This window comes from Tachyglossus aculeatus, chromosome 1 (genome assembly GCF_015852505.1).
Source record: "Tachyglossus aculeatus isolate mTacAcu1 chromosome 1, mTacAcu1.pri, whole genome shotgun sequence".
Taxonomy (NCBI): domain Eukaryota; kingdom Metazoa; phylum Chordata; class Mammalia; order Monotremata; family Tachyglossidae; genus Tachyglossus; species Tachyglossus aculeatus.
Window position 1 is genome coordinate 122,538,727 of NC_052066.1, and position 25,454 is coordinate 122,564,180.

The following is a 25,454-nucleotide window of genomic DNA, read 5'->3' on the forward strand; positions in this document are numbered from 1 at the left end:
AAAAATGACTAAACAGTTAACAAAAATATGACTATCCAGAGCACTATAAACTGTCAAGTAGCAGACACTACAAAGTGTCTATCAGAAAGTACAATCAGAATACCTTTTCAATTGAAGCATAATAATAATAAGCGCTTAGTATAGTGCTCTGCACATAGTAAGTGCTCAATAAATACGATTGATGATAATAATAATAATGATGGTATTTGTTAAGCACTTACTATGTGCAAAGCACTGTTCTAAGCGCTGGGGGGATACAAGGTGATCAGGTTGACCCACGGAGGGCTCACAGTCTTCATCCCCATTTTACAGATGAGGGAACTGAGGCTCATAGAAATGAAGTGACTTGCCCAAAGTCACACAGCTGACAAGTGGCGGAGCTGGGATTTGAACGCATGACCTCTGACTCCAAAGCCCGGGCTCTTTCCACTGAGCCACGCTGCTTCTCATGCAGCATCCTTACTGATTTTGAGTTTTAATAGAAATTATTTGCAGGAGTTTCTATTTTACAGGTTTACACACTCAGATCAAAAGATAAAATATTATTCAAAATATTTCAAGATCAATAAGCTTTCATACAATCACCTTATTTTATGTTTCAGAAGTGGTTGTATGGAGGAATGTTATGATTTACAAAGTGGACTGCCCAACTGGCTGGGAATTAAAAAACAAAAACAAAGAAAAAGCACTATCTGAGAAGAAATCCCAGCTACTTGCACATCTAGTCATGGTGATTCCAGCCCTATGTAACTTTGAGTACTGTTGTTGTTGACAACAATTTACCACTGTTTACTTTGAGTCTCCTAATTTGGACTTGTTTTGAATCAATATTGCTTCCTGTTTGTACACGTAAATTGGCAGCTGATTATCTAGGGTGCTACTGGCCCTGGGCTCCCTATAACCACCCCACTGCCAGTATCCTGTTTTCTGGGGACTGTTCAATCAAATCAATCATATATATTGAACACTTACTGTATGCAGAGCACTGTGATAAGCATTTTGGAGAGTACAAAGAAGTTGATAGATATGTTCCCTGCCCCAGTTCCTGCTTTCAGAGAAAGTGGGAAAAACATTATCCCAACAGACCTAACTCTGTTCCTGCTCTTCAGAATTCATTCTTGATATGGGGATAAGTTTCAGAATGATTGGCTTCTTGGGTTTCAGAAAACCTTTCAAATCCATTTCAAGGAGAATCATGGTCTCTTTGCAAGGTTCCATGGAGAAATTCTGCAGAAGGATGATCAGAGCATCTTTCATATTGAGGAGAGCAACCCCTCATTCCAATGCAGTTTCTAGGACCAGCTCTAAATGGTGGGAACGTATAAGCTTCATTTGACATTTTCATCTCCTTACTAAACCTACCAGGCCAGAAATCCATGAATTCCAGACAAAATTCTGGATCCCAATGCAGAACGAAAGCTGAGATCATGACCATGATCCCCTTGGGAATGGTCAGACCTTTGAATTGTTTCCTTACAGAACCTTTTTACACGACCTCCTGGGAAGAAGAACTTGAAGGTCTCCTGGAAAACCATATCGAGATATTTTATCTGTGAGGTGAAATCATAGGTGGGACTGGCTTTGTTGGGTAAAATGCTATCTACCCTCTCTTGTAGATTTTTCCGGACTTCAGGGTGAATAACCAGGTTATAAGACACATAAACGGAGTTGGGCTGGTAGTTCAAATTCAGCGAAAAAAGATGATGGCCTGAACTAGATCTCCAAGTCAGCCATATTTTTGTAGAAGTGATTCTTCTCACTGGGTTCGGGGCTACCATCTGAGCAGTGAGAGTCGATGAATCCACTGTGCCCATGTGAACACCTTTCTTTTGAGTCTGTGGTTGATACCAACAAAGAATTCCAAGAAGTCCCGGGGAAACAGACATATTCATATTTTCCAAAACTGGTACGAGGGAAGGAAACACCACTGTGAGCAGGAGCAGAGGACTTGTGAAACTTAAAGAGAGTAATTTATTGATCTAAGAAAGGGGCCATTGGGATTGTTCATCGAATCTATGTCCACTCCAAAGGAGGTGCTCGTGACCACATCCAGACTACAGGACCCCAAAATTTCCTTCCTATTCACTGGCTCATTCTTCTACACCTTCTTCTCAATATTTTGCACCAATTTTCTTCCATAAAGTTGGATGATTTGAAACATCTTAAGTTTCCCACTTACTGTGTGCAGAGTACTGTATTACACGCTAGGGTGAGTGCAGTATAGTAGAATTGTTAGATGTGATCCCTGCCCTTTAAGGAGCTTACAATCTAGTCAGGAACTAACCACATGAGCAGGAGGTAATGGCAGAGGGAAGCAGGAATGCTTTATATCATTTAATGGGTGGACCGATTGTGGATTGAAAGACAGGCTTCATAAATGACCTTCAGGTTGCTGCTCGTAAATATCCTCTCTAGAGAAGTCCACTTAATGCCCTGTGCTCTTGCCCTCATATTATCATGACCAAAATGAAGGAAATCAACTGAAAATTTCATTCAAGAAAAATCAAATATTAGTCATGTCGCCCAACTGAAATTTCTAAACAAAAGCATTGTTCATCATAATCATTATTTTTGGGAAACAATTCTGAGAAAAAACAATTTGTTCAATGTTTACTGTAATTCTTGGAAATATAAATATATTTATATTGATAAATATAAACCTATCTAACAGAATGGATACCAATTACTTTCCTCTTTTTCCTTCTCCCTCTTCTCCTTTTTCTTTTTCTTCTTCACCACTAATGGCTCTCTCTCGCTTTGTGAGATTAATAAACTATTCTGGATAAGAAAGTGTTAAATTGAGCTATTTGGGGGTTATTTGCAAAGTATATTCAAATAACGTTTTACATTCTTTACATTCTCTAACATTACTTTCTCTTTTTAGTAAAGAGACGTAAAAATAAAATTTTTTAAATGTCAGATAGACCCTGTCCAACACTGAAGAAACTGTAATCCATATGGGAACAGGTATTAGATAGATGTACCAAATTCCTTTTATAAACCAATGAATATCTTATAAACTAAAATTAAGAAATACTTTGTTTTTGTCTTACCCAATAGGCCTTGAAACAATAATTTCAACTTGAGGTTCTGATTTTGATTCTAAAATAATGTTGTAAACTTCTTCATTTGTAGCTCCAGGTAAGGGTTTTCCATTCCACTCTAGTACTTCATCTCCTTGAATTTAAAAGAAAGATATAATTTATCTTGTTTTTTATTACAAATTTAAAAAAATACAATAATTTTGGTGTTTTGATGAGGACCGTGGAAACTAGTAAAATGAATCCATTAGCTTCTGAACATTCCTTTTTCATAAACCATTATCCCTTTCTAGCCACAACTATGTAAAGTAAAGGTTATTTAATATACCGAAAAAAGCACCTTATGTGACTCAAAATAGGTACAATTCTTACTTTGAGCTGATACATACAGCCTACGTTTAGCAAAAGCTATATCCATTGTACAGCAAAATTATTTTTATAAGCATAATATAAGCTTCATGAAGACTCCAACTGCATTCAAAATTAAGAAATGAGTAAAAACATTTCAAGACTGCACACGAAGTGTAATCTAGGGTGATGTGGCAAAATAAAGCCAACAAACACAAAACTCTGCCTGATGTTAGGCTATTTCCAGATGTTCACAGTCCCCACAGTCAGTAAATACCACATTCTTTAAAGCGCTTAATATTGAAAAAAACACTTCCAAAATGTATTCTGAAATTACGGAAAAAGCTGCAACATCTTAACTCCTAACAGGACCATTCAAGCATAACTGTCAACAAGAACTGAAGTGCGTTGACATAAGTCTTGCTAAGCGCTTAGTACAGTGCTCTTCACAGAGTAAATGATCAATAAATACAACCGAATGCATTGAATGAAAGTCTTGCCTAATGCCCATGACATTGAGTTTATGGATAGGTGGGGATCAGGGACTGAGACCTACACTTTAAAGTCCTTCCCTACACTCCAGGTTTGCCATCTGTATTCCCCACGTCTCCTGCCCCACCCTTCTTTTTAATGGAGTTTATTACAGTAACCTTTGCTTTTCCCCAGATCCGATGCAGTGGTCATCACTGATGCTGTCACTAGCTCAGGGTATGAATGTGGAGGAGAGCTGGAGGCTGTGGCTACAGAGGCGAATGGAGGAATTCAGATGAAAAAGGAGTTTGGGGAAAAGGATGGCTCTGAAGACTAGTTCTGAGGCTCTTCCCTATTCACCATTTCTCCTCCTCTGCTATTGCCCCCATGTTTTTACCCACACCACCCCAATCAGCCCCGGCCTAAGCCCCATGATTTTGTGATCGCAATATAGAGCGGTCAAAGAAGACCAGGATTTTGGGATTGCAGTATAGGGTGGTCACAGAAGCTGGAGCAGCAAAGGGCTTCATGAAGGTCCACTGCATCAAAGCTTCGTATTGGTACATGGAGTATATTTGAGGTGGAAAGGGTCATGAAACCCGAAGTAACAGTAATAATAATAACAATAATAATAATGATAGAGTGATGATTATGTGTCAAGCACTGTATTATAAGCCCTGGGGTAGATACAAGATAATCAGGTCAGGGATAGTCCTGTCCCCCCATGGAGCTCACAGTCTAAGTGGGAGGGAGAATAGGTACTTAATCCTCATTTTTCAGATGAGGAAACTGAGGCACAGAGAAGCTAAGTGACTTGTCCAGGGTTTCACAGCATAAAAGAGGCAAACCTGGAATTAGAGCTAGATTCTCTGACTTTCTATTAGGATTTACTGCTTGGGGTGTGTGTAGGTATGGAACATCAGGTGCGGGCATGGCAGGTATGACCATAAAAGAGATAAGAGTAGGACTAGCTTCACATAGGTAGAATGGAAAAGGAACAAAGATACGGTTTCCCAGCCTCCTAAACCATCTGTTACCACAGATCTTAGCACAGTGTTTAGCACATTGTAAGCATTCCATAAATTCTGAAATTAAATTATTTTTGAAGTGAATTGTGAATCAGTTAAAATATACAATTCTTGTTTCAAGTTTTAAGATAAAGAAAGAATTTGGACAAAGATCCAGGCTGCCCAATGTATAATTCTAAATTTCTTTAATGTTCCTTCTGTATAATAGATCAAAGAGATGACATCAATGCAGCATGGTAATGAAAACTTTGGTAAAGCACATTTGTAAATAAAAATTATGCTAACTAGTCTTGTTAAAATATGATTACGACAATTTAAAGTGTATTTTTTAGACTATCCTTTAAAATATCTCTAATAAAAACATTTGAGAAATATAAAGCTATTCATACTTATCAAGTTTAACATTGAAATAATTTTCTGGACAGTGAGATCTTGGAATTCAAATATATTCATGGCATTGTAATAGTAATAATATTAATACCAACAATAATAATAATGATGATAATTTTAAGCACTTACTTTGTGCCTAGCACTGTGCTTGGGTAGATGTAAGACAATCAGCTGTATTTCGAAAATGAAATCAAATTTAATTTCAAGTGTATTTTACCTCAACATTTTAAAAGGAATTTAAAAAATGAGAGCATACACTCTGCTTGGAGTATAATATTTTCCTAACAGTGGCTTTTAAAAAATTTCCATTTGTATACAATAATTTTTTCCTTAAAAGAAACAGTTAGAAATTCACAAAGACTCACAAATATTTCCAGTTTTTAAGTTGCTTCTATTTATTTATAAATATTATTAACATGTGTATGCCCTCAATACTAGTGAAATAATTCACTAAATGACAGGAAATAAATGCTATTTATTACACTGCACAATCTGCACAATTTTGAGAAAAGAAACACCATGCATTATCTATAAAAATTATTAACTTTACCTGCTCGTAAATGTCCCACTACATCAGCTAAGCTACCTTTCTTCACTTTGGTGATGAAGGCACCGAGACGTCCTAAATCTGTCATTTTTCCCCCAACGACCTAGGAAATTATAAATTTGCAAATTTAAAAATACAGAATTGGAAATATTAAGCACGATTATGTAATTATCATCTATAATTGATTCAGAAATCATTTCTGTACATTAGGCACTTCATTTAGAAACACTGGGTGGTAATACTTTTCCAAGGCACATGAAACCTTCTGCTTTACATAGCACATGGTTAAACAACAGAACTGTAGAAATATAAAAAGATATAAATGTCTATCAGACTTCCCTTCTGGAGCCTTCTGTATCATATTATGGTGTAATAAACTATTGAGGGTGATTTTTTAATTTGGCTATTGTGATATTATGATCTATGTAGCTGTATTCAATCTTTAGGCTTACATTGTCAGAGGATTGTCTGCTTCTATCTTCAGTAATATTAATGTTCAATGTCTGTGATATTTCCCAGTGGATTGAAAGCTTTTCTTGATACCAACTCAGATTCTTCATTGAGGTCTTCAGTATGGAAGCATGATTTGATTGAAAGAAATTTAATCTTCCATATAGTTCTCTTCACTGCTGGTGGAGAAATTTCTCACTAGACGGGCCAAATTATTATGGAGAAAGATCAAGATGAATTTCTATGGCATCTAGATTTATTTAGCAGATGCCAGTTGTATTGATGTTTTATTAAATCAACAAATACGGTATATAGGCTTGAATTTCTGCTCGGCTGCAAAAATCAGGCAGTCTTAATGTTTTTACCTAAAGTCATATTGAGATTCAAGGAAGACAAGCTTTACAAAATCCTAGAGAAGTTTGTCTAGGAATCTGGCTAGGATTTTGCCAGTTAGGATCTAGAGTCCGTCTTTGATCTCTGTAGCAACTTTGAAGTCTTGCAATATTCCTCCAGTGTTTCTTCCAAATGTTGAAGAATAACAGCTCATTCAGAATTCCAAGCTTTGGCTTCCTTCTTTTCATCATCGTCATCCATCACTCACATTTAAGATTTATTGTGTGCATAGCTGTGTACTAGGCATTTTTACAGTAGAAATTAAAAATATGGTCTCTACCTTAAAAACTTTTCAATATAAAGTATGACAAGCAGATACAAACTGACAAATGCACAAAGAAGTAAAAGAGTAAGAGCATAGATGATGATATAAACAAAATGAAACAGCTTAATGAACAGCTAAGTGATATGTTAATAAACAGATACATACACAAGTGGCTGGTAGGATGTGATATGCATGAAACCAGGAGATTAGTCAGGGAATTCAATTCCTTTTGAAATAAATAACTTTTCAGGAGAGTTTTGTAGGTGTAAAGGAATCTGGTTTGGTGGATTTGAGTGGGGAGAGAAGTTCCATTCAAAGGAGAAATGGATCAGCAATGGATCAAGTGATACAAGAGATACATTCTGAAGTTATTTTAGGAGCTGAGAATTTGGAGAAGATGGTGGATAAAAAATAAACAGGAAGCAGTTGATGGGTTAGAATGTTCTGGTTTGTGAAGAAATGGATAATCTGAGAGTCTGGAGAAGAGGTGTGACATTTTAAATTCAAGTTGAATACAGTACAAGTGACTTTAGAATAGACTTGAAGAGGCGAGTTAGAGATGAGGAGAACAGAAAGGAAATGGAGATGAAGGTTTGAATAAAAATGCTAATCATAAGGCTAAAGAGAAATGGGCAGATCTGTGAAAAATAGAAGATTTAGAGATTGACTGTGGTAGATTAAATGACTAAGAAGAGCAAAAGGTGACAAAAGATTTGTGGGCTTCTGACAATTAGGACAGGGACAAGGATTAAGAGTAATCAGTCAATCCATGGTATTTACTGAACTCTTACTGTGTGCAGAGAACTTTACTAAGCACTTGGGAGAGTACATTACATAATAATAATGGCATTTATTAAGCGCTTACTATGTGCAAAGCACTGTTCTAAGTGCTGGGGAGGTTACAAGGTGATCAGGTTGTCCCACAGGGGCTCACAGTCTTAATCCCCATTTTACAGATGAGGTAACTGAGGCCCAGAGAAGTGAAGTGACTTGTCCAAAGTCACACAGCTGACAAGTGGTGGAGCCGGGATTTGAACCCATGACCTCTGACTCCAAAGCCCGTGCTCTTTCCACTGAGCCAAGCTGCTTCTCTACAGTATTTGTTAATAATTATGGTAATTACGGTATTACATAACAAATAATTACGGTATTTGTTAAGCGCTTACTATTTGCCAGGCACTGTACTAAGCACGGGGGTGGATATATGCAAATCAGAAGTTTACAATCTAGTGGTGGTGGAAGACATTAAAGTAAACTACAAATAGAGGAAGCTGCAGAGAATAAGGATTTGTACGTAAGTGTTCTGGATTTGGTCATGGGGTGATGAATACCAAAGTGCAGGGAGGATGATTGGGTGCTTATAGTTGATGGTTAAAGAGTTTCTGACTTTTATGTGTGGGCAGGTCAGCCAAAATGGATATGTCAGCCAAGTATTCAACCAAATGGTTAGCCAAGTGGATATGTCCCAGACACAGGATATTTCATTTGGAATGCACTGCTCAAAGTGATCTGGCTTTGCTGGGTGAGAACTGAGAGGAAAATGAGTTATCACTGATATAACTGAGAAGCTTCTGTTCAAACTCAACTGGATCCATGCTACAGGAAAGGCAAAACAGACATACAAGGAGACACAGTCTCAAACAACTATAAAAGCAGTGAACTGTTGGAAGAGAACTGCAGTAGAAAGGCAAGGCTGGTGAACACCAGTCAAGGGAAGAGCTGACTGGAGGACTTAAGAAGACCAGGAAACTTAGATGCAAATCTGAAAACAGTGACAGGTACTGTGAAAAACAAGCACACTAGAACAGCAGGGTCAATCAATCTATGTATACAGTCAGAGAATGCATTGTTTGTTATGCACAGGTATTATGACCCAGAGCCATACACAGCAACCTAAATAGCCCTCCCTATCTGTGACTATATATTCAAAGATCAATCAATCAATCACATTTATTGAGCGCTTACTGTTTGTCGAGCATTTTTCTAAGTGCTTCGGAGAGTACAATATAATAACAAGTTTACTGTCTACTGGGGGAGACAGGTATTGATAAGTAAATTATTAGTATGTACATATGTGCTGTGGAGCTGAGGTAGGGTGAATAAAAAGGTGCAAATCCAAATGCAAGGGCAACACAGAAGGGAATGGGAGAAGAGGAAATGAGGGCCTAGTCAGGGAAGGCCTCTTGGAGGAGACGTGCCTTCAGTGTGGCTTTTAAGATATGGAGAGTGATCATCCATATATCATATGGCGAGATAGACGAGATCAAGGTACAGTGAGTAAGTCGGCATTAGAAGAGCAAAATGTGTGCAACAAGGACTGTAGTAGGAAAGTGGTGAGCTAGGAAGAGGCAAAGTAGATGAGTGCTTTAAAGCCAATGGTAAGAGTTTCTGTTTGTTTGACTGGCTGATTGATTGATGTGATGGACAGGAAACCTTCTGAGGCTCTTGAGGGGTTGGGAAACATGGACTGAATGTTTCAGTGGAAAAATGACTCAGGCAGCAGAGTGAAGTATGTACTGGAGTTGGAAGAGATAGGAGGCAGGGAGCTCAGCAAGGAGGCTGATGCAGTAATGAAGGTGGGATAATTATGATAATAATAATTACGTTATTATGTTGTTAAGCACTTACTATGTGCCATGCACTGTTTTAAGCACTCGGGTAGATACAAGGTAATCAGGTTGTCCCACGTGGGGCTCACAGTCTTCATCTCCATTTTCCAGAGGAGGTAACTGAGGCACAGAGAAGTTAAGTGACTTGCCCAAGGTCACACAGCAGACAGGTGGCAGAGCCAGAATTAGAACCCACGTCCTCTGACTCCCAAGCCTGGGCTCAGCATGGCATAATGGATAGAGCATGAGCCAGGGAGTCAGAATGTCACGGGTTCTAATCCTAGCTCTACCACTTGTCTGCTGTGTGACCTTGGGCAAGTCACTTCACTTCCCTGTGCCTCAGTTATCTCATCTGCAAAATGGGGACTGAGATTGTGAGCCCCACTTGGGACAGGGACTGTGTCCAGCCCAATTTCCTTGCTTTAGCATTTAAGTACAGTGCCTGGCACGTGGTAAGTGCTCAACAAATACCACAATTATTACTATTATTAAGTTCTTGGATTGATGTGGCAGTGCTTTGGAGAGGAAAGATCAGATTTTAGTGGTGCTGTGAATGTTGAACCTCCAGAATTTAGTGGCGATAGGGTGGTAGTACAAGTCCCAGGAAGCAGGTTGGCTTAGTGGTAAGAGACTGGGCCTGAGAGCCAGAGGCCATGAGTTCTAATTCCAGCTCTGTCACTTGTCTGCTGTGTGACCTTGGGCAAGTCGCATAACTTCTCTGTGCCTCAGTTCCCTTATCTGTAAAATCATCATCATCAATCGTATTTATTGAGCGCTTACTGTGTGTAGAGCACTGTACTAAGCGCTTGGGAAGTACAAGTTGGCAACATATAGAGACAGTCCCTACCCAACAGTGGGCTCACAGTCTAAAAGGGGGAGACAGAGAATAGAACCAAACATACTAACAAAATAAAATGAATAGAATAGATATGTACAAGTAAAATAGAGTAATAAATATGTACAAACATATATACATATATACAGGTAAATATGTATAAATTCATACATATTATGAATTTATTATATACATATTTATTATGTACAATTTATCATGTACATATCTATACATATTTATAAATTGAATTGTACATATTCAAGTGCTTAGTACAGTGCTCTGCACACAGTAAATACGATTGATGATGATAAAATGGGGATTAAGACTGTGAACCCCACGTGGGACAACCAGATTACCCTGTATCTACCCCAGCACTTAGAACAGTGCTTGGCACATAGTAAGTGCTTAACAAATACCATCATTATTATTAAATGTCTGGGACAACTGGAGAGAGCAATGCACATGGAGGTCAATAAGGATGGAGAAATAGATAGTTCATGTCTGTTGCTTAGAAATCATCTCTTCCAAGCTGTGACCATGAATTAAAATGGTCCCTTCTCTTAGGAAGGGGGCATTACTTCAATTTTATTTATTAAGTATGTACTGAGGATTAATAGTGCTCCTCAAACACCAACTAGTCATGGGATAGTTTAGAAGTGAATGTAAATATGTTCTACACATATTACTAAAAATATATTTTTAAAAAATGCTCACATCCAAGACTTGGTCTGCTTACCACATGGCATTATTAATTTATCAAATCACTCTTTAAACAGTTGGATTGTTACCAGTTGTCAGGATGAGGCTTCCAGCAAATCTAGAAATTAGACCAGTGGAATAAATGATGAACAGAGGCGCGATGACCAGGCTGTGGTATGATCAGATTGCCAATAATTTCTTAAAGTTAGCGGGACCCTTTTCATGTTCAATGAAAAGTATTGAGGAGAAATACAGTTCTTTTTTGGGGAGCTGGCATCACGACCTTAGGATGTTATGGCATGTTTAGGTAGATCATTAGGAGGAATCAGAAACTGTTGTAATGGATACTCAGTGAGGGTTTAGCAGGAGATGTTGACAATTAGGTCTTAGAAGGAGCTGGAGTTATTTCTCCCTTAGCAAGACAGCAGAAAGCGGATGCCCAGGTTTCATAGGTCTTCAGTATACGTTTGAGAATTTGTAATGGAAAGATCTATCTAATCAGTGGCAGGACATGCATTATTTCTGTAGTAATGTTGGCCGTTTAGTGGTAATAATAATAATAATTATGGCATTTGTTAAGAGCTTACTACGTGCCAACCACTGTTCTAAGCACTGGGGTAGATGCGTGGTAATCGGGTCGTCCCATGAGGGGCTCACAGTCTTAATCCACATTTTACAGATGAGGTAATGGAGGCATGGAGAATTTAAGCTGCTTGCCCAAGGTCACACAGCAGACAAGTGGCAGAGCTGGGATTAGAATCCACGTCCTCTGACTCCCAAGCTCACGCTTTTTCCACTAAGCCACACTGCTTCTCTGGAAATAGGAGTAGTATTTATTAAGTGTTTACTACATGCATAGCACTGTACTGAACACTGGGAAAGAATATACAGGTGGGAATTAAACATCGTCCCAGACCCTTGGGAGGCTCACAATCTAAGAGAGTGGGGGTCAAAGGGACTGGAAATACATGCAACAGGAATGATAAAACTTTAGAATGTAGCAAATACACAGCATAAAAACAAAATCAGTAGGTTACTGGGCTAGAAGAGCAGAATTTCAGGCTCTTTGGGACTTGCACTGAACCATGTTCCCATGACATTCTCTGGTTTCCCCCTGATCAGCAGCATGCACTGCAAGATGACTGGCAAGGATAATGGCTGTGGTATGTGGTCATGAAACAGAAAATCTCCGTGAGATGTCATCAGCAGCATCTGATGGGCTCTCATTTATAATCCACTGTTGAGTGTGGCACATATCTTGCTTGTAATGAGTTTGGGATGGTCTTTTTTCCCTTCTCACACAAATCAAAACCCAAAAGCGGTGTTGTCCTGGATATTTGAAGTTGTTTTGGAGTTGATTTTTCTGGTAAAAGGATGGGTTGAACTGAATCTTTCACATACCACCTGTTTCCCTTGCGACCAACGGCATACATCACCAGATGGCTGGCTGGGGTAAAGGCAGTCAGTGGCAGTAGAATTATGCATATTTGCAATCTCCCAGAAAAAGGCAGAGAGGTTCTTTCATTTGGTTCATGTACCTTCGTTGATGTGCAAACACTTGGATCGAAAATCTAGTAGTTGGAATTTGGTAAATATATAAAAAGGGAATAAAAGTGGCTGGTTGATGAGGTGGAAGGGCAATAAAGAAAATGGAAAGAATAAAGAAAATCTCAAATATCAGTCATCATCTCTGGTCAACACATTTGTCTATGGAATAAAACTATTCTCCAGTTGAACTTGTTTCCAAAGTATTCTGTGGCTTCTTTGTTTCCTATTTATATAACATGCTTGTGGTGAACTGGAGCTATGTGTATATTGGAAATTCAAACATTTTCAGTCACTCCTTGAAATGAATGTTAAAATTCCCCAACAATTTCAACACATAAAATATAAATGAGATGCTTTTCAGCATAAGAACCACATTGTGTAAAGATAAAAAAATATGAAATTATTGACTAAAAGCTATTCTTAGAAGAAAAGAAGATGCTGAGGATTTTCCACCATTATTTGAGGTTACATTCCGTGGTTTGGTTGGCAATGTGGTGTTTTTCATGGCCCCACTCTTAAAGACTCTTAGCATACTTACTTTAAGCCCCAGTAATGCACCAGCTTCTTTGGGCATGGTTGTTCTCTTGTTAAGAATGACACGCCCTATTAAGCGATCTCCCTCTTTGGATGGTTGCCACGTTACAGGATGCTATTAAAAAACAGAGGACAAAATGGAAATGTTATTAAACTGGTGGCTCATGTGTGTCAGGGATTGTGTCCAACCTGATTATCATGTCGCTGTTGTGGTTGGTGAAATGTGTCTAGTAAATTGTAATTTTTCAACTATTCTAGAAGTACTTCATAGTAAAGATGCTAAGACTCAGGAAAGATGGTATTTAAACTGTTGTTGCTTTCAGTTAATTGATACTCTTACTGTACATTGTTAAAATGAGGCTGGAAACCTAAACATACATAGCAATAATTGTTAATTATTGATCTTACAAATAACATGTATTTTACATTCTACCTAGCTTTGGCTTTAAGCAGATTGTTTATGTGTTTTTCTTCATCGTTCATTTATATATCTTATTAATATAAATAATTCAATATCACATTCTTTATTCATGGATTCCAGGCATCTCAAAGTTTTAAAAGCTATGCATTTAGAACACATCAATACTTTGACTATGCTAACCAGATTGAAACTAATAGGCAGCAAGATCACAGCAAAAGCAGTGTACTTTAAAATTATTTTAAAACAGACCCAGCTGGAGAAGTCCAGGGAAGGAATCAGAAATTCCTTGCTCTCCAACCAAACAGTTACCAGTTTGGGATAAATTCTGGTCTAGCTATGTCTAGACTACTGCATAAACCTCCATACTATTCTCCCAGCCTCCAGCATCTGTCTGCTCCAATCTATAGTGTAGGCTGATATACAATCATTTTCCTGACGCATTGCTTTGTCCACGTTTCTATTCTCAATTAAACATTTACCCTCACTTCCTATGTCTTCCCATATAAAAACCCCCCCAAACTTCTCACTACTTCTCACTACTAGAGAAGCAGTGTGGCTCAGTGGAAAGAGCCCGGGTTTTGGAGTCAGAGGTCATGGGTTCAAATTCTGGTTCCGCCACTTGTCAGCTGTGTGACTTTGAGCAAGTCACTTAACTTCTCTGGGCCTCAGTTCACTCATCTGTAAAATGGGGATTAAGACTGTGAGCCCCCCCGTGGGACAACCTCATCGCCTTTTAACCTCCCCAGCACTTAGAACAGTGTTTTGCACATATTAAGTGCTTAATAAATGCTACCATTATTATTATTATTACTTCCACTACCCTTACCTCATCTATCGACTCTCTTAACCCTCTATTATCAGTCATTGATATTTATTAAGCACCTAGTGCATCCGGAGCATTGTACTAAGCAACTGGGAGAGAACAATAGATTTGATGGATATGATCCCTCTGTCACTCAATGTCTTCTTTTCACCCAAGCCAAAATTCTAGGTGTACCTTGATCCTGAGTCTCCTGCTTCCACCCTTTGGCACACACTGTTTCCCCAGCTTTGAATTCTCTCCCTCCTCACATCAGAAAAAACTAAGCTCTCCGCACATTCAAATCCCTCCTAAAATCCAATATTTTCCAGCAAGCCTGCCCTGGTTAATCTCTCAACATCACTTAATTTTAACTTAATAAGTTATGAGCTTATTTATACCAAACAATACTTGTAAATTTTGACCACATTAGTTGTAAATTTTTTTATATTTGTCTCCCCTCTTAGAGTGTAAGGTTCTTACAATAACACTAATAATAATTCTAGTATTTGTTAAGCGCTTACTATGTTCCAGGCACTGTACTAAGCACTGTGGTGGATACGAAAAAATCGGGTTGGACACAGTCTCTGTCCCATGCTGGTCCCACAGTTTTAATCCCCATTTTACAGATGAGGTAACTGAGGCACAGAGAAGTGAAATGACTTGCCCAAGGTCACACAGCAGACAAGTAGCAGGGTCGGGATTAGAACCCATGACCTTATGACTCCCAGGGCCAGGCTCTATCTGCTGCACCATGTTGCTTCTCAAATGGGCTATATGCAACTTAATTATTATGTTCCTCTCAATAACTTAGTATAACACATTGCTCCAAGCGGGATCTTAAATTCCACTAATACTGCTGCTACCACTGCAAGCACAAAACTAAAATGTTAATAGTTCATAGGGACTAGTTTCATCAACAATTCTGGAAGCTACTGGGATTTTCTCAGATACTTGTTCTTCTGCCAGTACTGGGAAAATCCCATTGCCAAGGTTGAATTCTTCTCAGAAAGAGTTTAGAGAAGAAGGTCAATATTTGGCTTCCTCTACCCACACAGTTTGTTTGGTGAAATCCCGGTTGTGACAATACCAGAAGAATAGTTCTCCATGCTCTATAGCAATTATTCACATTTTCATGATTTATTTATTTATAGCTATGTCTGTATACCCCTCTAGGTAGGGAACGTACCTACCAACTCTTTGTACAGTGCTCTGCACACATTAAGCACTCAATACATATGACTGAATGAATGAATTCTGTTAAATTGTTACTCTGTTACATTGTACTCTCTCAAGGTTTTATTACAGTGTTTTGCACACAGCAAGGGCTCAATAAATATAGTTGATTGACTGATTGATTACATGCTATTGTATTCTCTTTGCTTAAGAAATACTGGAGTTACAGGGTAAACTAGACCCTATTTCGGCCACTACCCCAAGTAAAGCCTTAAGTGACCATATGGACCAGAACTTGATAACTGATTTCTGGTTGTTAAGGCAATCGAGCTTGACATTTGCAGCTTTAAACTATTGTGCTTTAAATATTTTCAAATCATACCTCAAGGTCTGTATTTTTCTGTTGCTAGTCTTTCAATCAGTCAATAGTATTATTGAGTACTTACTGTCTGCAGAGCACTGAACTAAGCACTAGGGAGAGTACAATATAATATAGTTTGTAGACACGTTGTCTGCCCACAGTGAGCTTAGAGTCTAGAGGGGACAACAGACATTAATATAAATGTTACACATACATACATAAGTGCTGTGGGGCTGAGGGTGGGGTGAATATCAAGTGCCCAAATCACACAGAGAAGCATCGTGGCTTAGTGGAAATGGAAAGAGCATGGGTTTAAGAGTGAGACGTTGTGGGTTCTAATACCAGCTCCACCACTTGTCAGCTGTGTGATTTTGGGCAAGTTACTTCACTTCTCTGGGCCTCAGTTACCTCATCTGCAAAATGGGGATTAAGCCTGTGAACCCCACGTGGGACAACCTGATAACCTTGTATCTATCCCAGTACTTAGAAGAGTGCTTGGCACATAGTAAGCGCTTAACAAATACCATTATTATTATTATTATTATTATTATTATTATTATTATTATTATCATTACATAGATCCAAGGCTTTGAAAGTGGGAAGATTGGTCATCTGGCACATATGGAGGAGGAGGGTGTATGTGGGGAAAGGGTCAGCTTCAAATTAGATTAGATTTGGGTAGAGACAGTTGCCATCAGACAAGGTGTGTGGGCTGGGCTATTGCGAGGTAAGGTAGGAGGGGAGACCAATCTGATTAAGTACTTTAAAGCCAAGGATAAGGAGTCTATGTTTGATGTGGAGATAGATGAGCAACCACTGGAGGTTTTTGAAGAGTGGGGAGACATAGACTGAACATGTTTTAGAAAAAATATATGGTAAAAGAATGAACTATGGACTGAAATGAGGAGAGACAGGATGCAGAGAGGTTAGTGATGCAAAAACTAGATTCCCTTTGGGAATCTAGTTATCAGGGCAATTTGTACTACTGGTTATTACATTAATTGGTCATTTGGGCATCTATTTTGGCTGTGATTACTTAGCCCTTCACAGAGTTATCATTTGTGTCCTGGATGGAGTATTCCTCAGATTGCTCAAAATATGGAATAACTAACTTTGGCCCTTTTTTGATATTATACAGCTAACTGGTCTCAATCTCAAACTCTTGAAGCAAAAGCTTCTGAGAAGAACAGAAATTCAATGAGTTGAACATATTTTAACTTGATCCCATACCTAACTCTTCTGTTACTTACCGAACTAATTGGGGATGTCTCTCGACTGTGCCACGTTGCAGGATCCAGCCAGTAATAATCCAAGTCACCTGGAAAAACATTAATGAACAAAATGCATAATTTCTCAAACTAGAAAGAGTGAATGCATTAATTCCCCAAATTAGTTTATGGTTCAGAGTCCATAATCTTCATTCCCAAATCAGAAGTTAAATTACAGCTGCTGAATCCCAAATTTATTGAATTTATATAAGATTTTACAATCTGCCAAGTAATCATAATTTGCAAGTTAAGTATTTCTCCATTGCCTTAAACACTTTGGTAATCTCAAGAGCTTTATGTTAAAATTTATGTTATCCAAAACCACTGGGAAAGCACATCAACAAGTGAGACAAACTAAAACACAAAGTACATATTTAATATCTCAAAGGGAATCTAGTTATTGAGTTCTCTGTATTCTACATAATGAACTCCGAATAATGGAACCAGAAATCTGGCCGCTCATCCACCACACCTTCTGAATATCACTTTCATAGCCCTTTTTCTCACTTCCTTGTTCTATGTGCTGAGATAAATTCCCTACGCATTTCTGGATGTACCACGATCAATCAATCGTATCAAAGGAGCATGTCATAGTCAACTTGCCCATGAACTAGTAGTGTTCTAATTTCTGCACATAATAAAGTTAAGCAAAGAGGTTGAGGCCAACCATCAGTATGAGAAGCCTGAGAAGTACAAAACTACAAATTGATTAAACTTTATCATGGGTGACAAATAGGAGCTGGAAAGGCTGGAAGAAAAGAGGAGTCTATTAGGAAAAGAAGTAGTTTCAGTGAGTGCTCTGCACACAGTAAGCACTTAATAAATACAATTGAATGAATGATAAAACCATTCATCTAAGTTATTATGGGGGAGGAGGAGGTAAACCTTAGAGACAAGGTCAGGGAGAAAAAATAAGAACAAGGTGCATTGTGTTTGAGGATAAGTAAAACTGCATTGGGTGTGATGGAAGGGAAAGAAGAATGGTTCAGTTGGGAACTGGATTGGGAAATAGTAAAAGAATGAGTTGTTCATTGATAAGAATCAGATTATCAGAGGTCATGGGTTTGAATCCCGGCTCCGGCAATTGTCAAATGTGTGACTTTGGGCAAGTCACTTAACTTCTCTGTGCCTCAGTTACCTCATCTGTAAGATGGGGATTAAGACTGTGAGCCCGCCGTGGGACAACCTTATCACCTTGTTAACCTCCCTAGTGCTTAGAACAGTGCTATGCACATAGTAAGTGCTTAATACATGCTATTATTATTATTATTATTATTATTATTATTATTATTATCTCTTCTGTGCCCAAACTCTTCAAATTTTAAAGAAAAGACTTTGCCTCTTAGTGAGGTTGGTAGTCAATGATGTCTGGTGGAGTTGTGAAAATGCATAATACACATGGGTTTGTAGTGTAGGAAAACCTGGGTAGATAATGAAAAAGAATGAAAGGCTAAAGGGAAGGCAACCCAAAAGAAATAGTAGTCAGGAGAAAAACAATGAGCAACATGGCATCTATTAGGAGAAGGTGACTGGAAAAACAGTTAATGCAGAGTTAAACCCTCTGTGCCCTTAATATTGTAGCACACTTCTCTCCTGAAAGGAAAATGAAAATGTTCACTTGGGTCTAAGATACAATTAATGCTAAAAATAAATCAAGCTGAAGATAAAATTGGCATCATAATTTCTCAAACATTTTCTTATCTAACCTTTCAACCTGGTGATTGATCAAAGAGGCTTTCTAAGAATTTAGATTTTTTTTAAGTGAGAAAATATCATCAGTATTTTTTTAGATTCATAAGGAAGAAAAATATTTTATATTTTACATATATTCATAGAATCATAAAATTGGAAACTTTGTCACAATAATCTACCCCTGACCAGGCAAGAGCACCCCAAAACCAGTCTAACAGATGAAAATCAATTTTACTTCAAGCTCCTTGTGGTCAGGGATTGTGTCTACCAATTGTATTGCACTGCACATTGCCACTCTCCCAAATGATTAGTACAGTGTTCTGCACCCAGTAAGTATCCAATAAATACCACCGATTTATTCAGAAAAAAAGATTCCATCACTTTCCTAAAAAAAAAAAATCTTCCAATATGCAATCTCCCAGTCAGTAAATGCTGCCTTAAATCTAACCTAAAGCCACCCAATTGTAACAAGTGGTCACTTTCTCAAGTTCAGTGTTTGGCAGAATTACAAATTAGCAGGTCACATTTTAATATCCCTCGAGGGCTAAATAATGAAACTGAACCTTCCCTTCTGATTTCCAAATGGGATAATCCCCATGCCTATAACTGTTTCTCATGTTATTTGTACTCCAAATCTTTCAATCTAAAAGTTTCACTGCGTGAATGAGTTCCATATTATCCAATTTTTGAATCTCCTTTGAAATCTGAAGGTTTCCTTTCCTGTTCTGCAGTGACCCCAGTCTAGGCATAATATTCCAGTAGCCTGGGTAATATCAAATATACTGGGAGAGTTACCTCTCCCTTTCCCTACTTGGCTATTACATATACATTTTGTAACTAAATATTAACATAATTTGTTTCCACCCTCAAAATACAGACAAAAGGAAGAATGTTATCATTTTAAACTTCTGACAAAGTTTAGTCCAATGACGAAGTAAAATATCACGAGAAATGTGTAGTTTCACAGACGTGAAAGTCTTAAGCCTTTGCATTTGCAGGATTGGTGTATATGCACATTACATGCATTAATATTTCTAAAATTATCATGCATACAGAATTTTGTCAAAAGTGGAATTTTCTATAATGTGTGCCAAAATATGTGGTCTTCATTATTTGTGAATTGCAAAAGAAAAACTCATTTTAACACTTAAGAATACAAAAATATTTGAATAGATTACATTAAAGACAAATGTCTTATTTGCAGACACAGATGACAATCCTAAAAAAAAATTAGTGTTTTAAAATTTGAAGGTATTCTGCCATATAAAATTGCTAAAACAATTTAATTGGGTTATTTATGTATTTCATTTAAGCCTAGAATCACTTAATGGGGTTTACATAAGCTCATATGTATAAAGTCTTCAGAATTAACAGAAAACTCATGTCTAAGATCCAATTTCACCATTTTAAATGGATTAAATTAATTTCTATTATACCTCATAGTAGTGAAATACACTGTTGGGATTCTTAGATCACGTATTAACCTCCTGGTTTCATTTTTGGCAGGGTGGAGAAGCAATAAACTTAAAAAAATAAAACGTACAAAGAAGCAGCATGACCCACTATTAAGAGCATGGGCCTGGGAGTCAGAGGACCTGGGTTCTAATCCTACCTCCACCAGTTATGTGCAGTGTGATCTTGGGTTAGTTACTTTTTTTTTGTATTTAAGTGCTTACTATGTGTCAAACACTGTTCAAAGCACTGAGGAAGGTACAAGTTAATTAGGTAGGACACAGTCCCTGAACCACACAGTCCCTATTTTAAAGTTAAGGAAACTGAGGTACACAGACATTGAATTAGTTGCCCAAGGTCACACAGCTGACAATTGGCATTACTAGGATTAGAACCCAGGTCCTCTGACTTTCAGGCCTGTGCTCATTCTATGAGGCCTAACCTCTTCTCAAAATTTTAATTTGCTTCACACAATCTCCCTGCAAGGTAGGGTTCAGGTACTATTATCTCCAATTTAAAAATTACGAAACTGAGACTTTGGATAGTTAAGTGACTTGCCCAAGGCCACCCAGAAGACATGTGATGGAGCCAGGACTGCTTGGCACATACCAAGCGCTTAACAAAAGCCATGATTATCAATCAATCGCATTTATTGAGCACTTACTTTGTGCAGAGCACTGTACTAAGAGCTTTTTTTTTAATCAATCAATCGTATTTACTGAGCGCTTAACCTGGGGAATCCAACTTCTAGGACCGCAAATCTCCCACTATTCATTCAATCCTATTTATTGAGCGCTTACTGTGTGCAGAGCACTGCACTAAGCGCTTGGGAAGTACAAGTCGGCAACATACAGAGACGGTCCCTACCCAACAACGGGTCTGCCTCCCATGTCTATGCCTCAGTTAACTCATCTGTAAAATGGGGATTAAGACTGTAAACCCCATTTGGGGCAGGGACTGTGTCCAACCCAATTATCTTGTATCTACCCCAGTACTTAGTACAGTGCCTGGGAGGTATATGTTAAAGTCCTTAGAATTAACAGAAAAATCATGCCTAAGATCCAATTTTACCATTTTCAGTGGATTAAATTATTTCTGTAATACCGCATAGTAGTAAAATATACTGCTGGAATTCTTAGATCACGGATTAACCTGATGAATTTACTGAACAAATACCATTAATAAAAACAAATGGCTCCTTCTGAAATGAAAATTTGGGTAGGTAATTTTGGTCAATGTTTTCATGTTCCATCTATTATAATTGAATTTTTTTGAAACATAAGTTTATTGTATGAATTAAAATCATCAATCATCATCAATCGTATTTATTGAGCGCTTACTATGTGCAGAGCACTGTACTAAGCACTTGGTAAGTACAAATTGTCTTCAATATTCATGATTCTTAAATCCAAAACCATTTTCTATATTTAATTCCATGGAAATAATCATTTCTCAAACGTACCTTGGCAATAGGATAAACCTTCCCTGCCAGATTTTAATTTCTTAATTTTAATTTTCTTTTTATAATTTTAAAATTTCTTTAATTTTAATTTCTTTATCCAGTCTTGTCTGTCCATGCTTTGGCAATCATCCATTGAAGAGAAAAATAATTCCAAATTCCAAATTGTCAATACTTGAATATAAGAAAAATACATCTGCAGTTTCTACCATATAAAATACATTACAATGATAATCATTAGACATGAATCTAATGTTTTGATTCTTTATTATACACAGATTTTTGAAGATCATTAAATTTTACTCACTTCATTTACTTTTATTCACATTTATACTGTTATTTTGTATTCCATAGAAAAATGACATTAACTAAATCTTTTTCCTGAATATACAAATTACTCTCCTTTTAAAAAATTATAAATTCTTAATAAAACTTCATTCTGAATAATAAACCAATTGAAAATATTCTATGTCAACAATAGTTCATAATATTCAAATCTAATGTTCAAGTAGCTTGTAAAAGATAAACTGAAAATGATCCTTGATGTAGAATCTAGGGAAAAAGGGGGGTAAAATGTTCCTACCTTTAAGAAAATAGACTAAAGTTACTTTTACGCAAGTCCATTAAAGTCATCTAGATTTGGGTATTTTTTTCTGTGTGTGATTATTTCAAAGCATAAGATTTGCTGCTGAATGCATTGTATGAACTATAGCAGATTTATGCCTCCAACTTTAAAAAATATGACCGAAAAATTCAACAGAGGGCAAATGGTAGCTCTTCCTTTAAAGGAGGTTTGTCATATTAAGGTTTGAGTATTTATTCACTCCATAAACAAGCCTCTCCCTATAAGCATGATGACAACACACTGAATCCCTAGTGCAGAAAATTTCCATAAAACTGATGAAATAAATTAAAATCAGCTTATGTGTAGGATTGTAAATGATGAAGGATTTCAAGGGAAACTACACCTCTAGTTTCATATTCAAATTGATTTTTGTGTAATAATAAATAATAATGATAATGGCATTTATTAAGCACTTACTATGTGCAAAGCACTGTTCTAAGCACTGGGGAGGTTACAAGGTGACCAGGTTATTCCACGGGTGGCTCACAATCTTAATACCCATTTTACAGATGAAGTAACTGAGGCACAAAGAAGTTAAGTGACCTGCCCAGAGTCACACAGCTGACAATTGGTGGAGGCGGAATTTGAATTCATGACCTCTGACTCCAAAGCCACGCTGCTTGCAGTCTATGAGCTAAAATTTAATTCCATTGATAGTGAGATTCCTATCAGTGCATGCAAGTGAGGCTGAAAATACCAGTGTGGGATCATCAATTCTGTATGTGAATGTGTTAGCAAAAATGGATGTTTGCAACATGCTTGCTTTACTTAGCCATATTGCTTGGCAACACTGACATTTCTCCCTTTGGTGTCAATTTTCCTAAAACCTTCATTTGAATATTTTCACCCAATTTATATTTCCTATATTTCAGGCTAACCTGTCACCCAATTATCCACTGATATGCCACATTACTTGAAATTTTACTTCATTGCATTTACTTCATTGTATTTTTAACATTTTTATTCTGCTCACCACATTATCTGTTACTTGCTTTCTATGATGTGAACCATCATGAAGCCTAGAGGAAGCTTGCAATCATTAATTGCCTTTTCCTGTCCTGCACAGTGGAGTTTTAGTGTGATAAACACTGCTCCAGTGATTTTGATCTGCTTGCATTGTTCATGATTTTGTGCCATATTTCTGTCACTGCTCTATGAGACAGATGTGGAGTCTGTGATAAGTTCATACATGTCTGCCAACAAAAAGGTTAGACACAAAAATTCCCAAATTGATCTTCAATTGGAATTAATTTTGATGCAATGTTGATGTTACACTGTTGATCTCCCAAACTTCATACTAACCATCTTGACTCAATATTTTTCCACTTCTTCATTTACCTTTGTTCTACTGAATTATACACTAAGTGAACATTGGCAGATTTCACTGAATGTTTATATATATCATGTATGATGTTTACTGGGGCAGACTGTTACATTACTCCCCTTTTCTTCAAACTCAGTCCATTAAATTATAAAGAGTAGCACAGTTTTTTCCTGCCTTTGTGGGTGTGTGTGTGTATGTGTGTGTGTCTGTACATGTGCTTCTTGAGAATGGGAACTCCTGTGACATATTCAATATAATTTAATCTTATTCCCAGCCTACTGAGTTGAAAGAATTTCAGAGAGAATAACATAGTGATATTAACTTCCAAAATTCCTTAGTGCATCCTTGACCCTACAGCACAGAACAGTTTGAAAAGGAGCCGTATTTGATTCTGCTAGTGAAGGAAAAAAGATTGGATCACTGACTTTAATTTAATATAGCTGCATCATGTTAGAGCTAGAATCTTAGAGAAGCAGCATGGCTCAGTGGAAAGAGCCTGAGCTTTGGAGTCCAAGGTCAGGGGTTCAAATCCCGGCTCTGCCACATGTCTGCTGTGTGACCTTGGGCAAGTCACTTAACTTCTCTGGGTTTCAGTTACCTCATCTGTAAAATGGGGATTAAGACTGGGAGCCCTCCGTGGGACAACCTGATCCCCTTGTAACCTCCCCAGCGCTTAGAGCAGTGCTTTGCACATAGTAAGCGCTTAATCATCATCAATCGTATTTATTGAGCACTTACTATGTGCAGAGCACTGTACTAAGCGCTTGGGAAGTACAAATTGGCAACATATAGAGACAGTCCCTACCCACCAGTGGGCTCACAGTCTAAAAGAGTGGGCTCACAGTCTAAAAGACTTAATAAATGCCATTATTATTATTATTATTATTATTATGAATATATCAGAACTGGTAAATGTTTTTAATTGACTGAGCCAAGATTAATTGTTGGTGTCACATGTTTTAATAAGGTCTCTGAACACCATGTAGAAATCTTGATATTTATTATCTAGTGGATAGAGCATGGGCCTGGGTGTCAGAAGGACCTGGGTTCTGATCCCACCTCCACTACTTGTCTGTGGTATGACCTTGGGCAAGTCACTTAATTTCTCTGTGCCTCAGTTGCCTCATTTGTAAAATGAGGATTAAGACTCTCAACTCCATGTGGGACATGGACTGTGTTCAAACTGATTACTTTAAATATCTACCCCTGTGTTTTGAGCAGTGCCTAACACACACCATAAAGAGCTCCCTCTAGACTGTAAACTCACTGTGGGCAGGGTACATATATACCAACTCTATTATACTGTACTCCCCCCAGAACTTTGTACAGTGCTCTGTACACAGTAAGTGCTCAATAAATGTGATTGATTGATTGGATTTTGTTTACTTTTACCAAAGAATGCTCATTTGACAGAATCATATAGCCTTCCTCTTTGTCACTCATTGTAATACAATTCTTAAACTACACAGAAAAGACAGATAGGGTGCCCCAAAAATTCCATGACAATCTCACTACTAATTTCTGCCCATACTTTCTATATAACTATCTCCACACAGGTCCATATCTGGCATAGAATTATCAATATAATTATTACACCATTAACTTTTGATTTTCCTGCTTCTGAATATCCTTAGCCTGGGATTTATCTCCCTCCTATTTCCTGCCCTTTGGCAATGGCTCTGCTACATCAGAAGAGACTTCACTGTGGTGTTGGAAGGG

At 37.6% G+C, this 25,454-nt stretch overlaps 1 protein-coding gene across 18 annotated transcripts in view; it reads right to left on the reverse strand.

Moving 5' to 3' along the window:
- Positions 1–25,454, reverse strand: part of RIMS1 (regulating synaptic membrane exocytosis 1) — a 554,640-nt gene that overhangs the window by 215,875 nt on the left and 313,311 nt on the right. For all 18 annotated transcript variants that reach the window (XM_038748659.1, XM_038748658.1, XM_038748657.1 and 15 more), the window contains 4 exons: positions 17,166–17,233; positions 13,163–13,273; positions 5,829–5,928; positions 3,054–3,177 (listed from right to left, as the gene is read on the reverse strand). In XM_038748659.1, the coding sequence (XP_038604587.1) occupies positions 3,054–3,177; positions 5,829–5,928; positions 13,163–13,273; positions 17,166–17,233 (403 nt within the window). The remainder of the gene's footprint in view (positions 1–3,053; positions 3,178–5,828; positions 5,929–13,162; positions 13,274–17,165; positions 17,234–25,454) is intronic.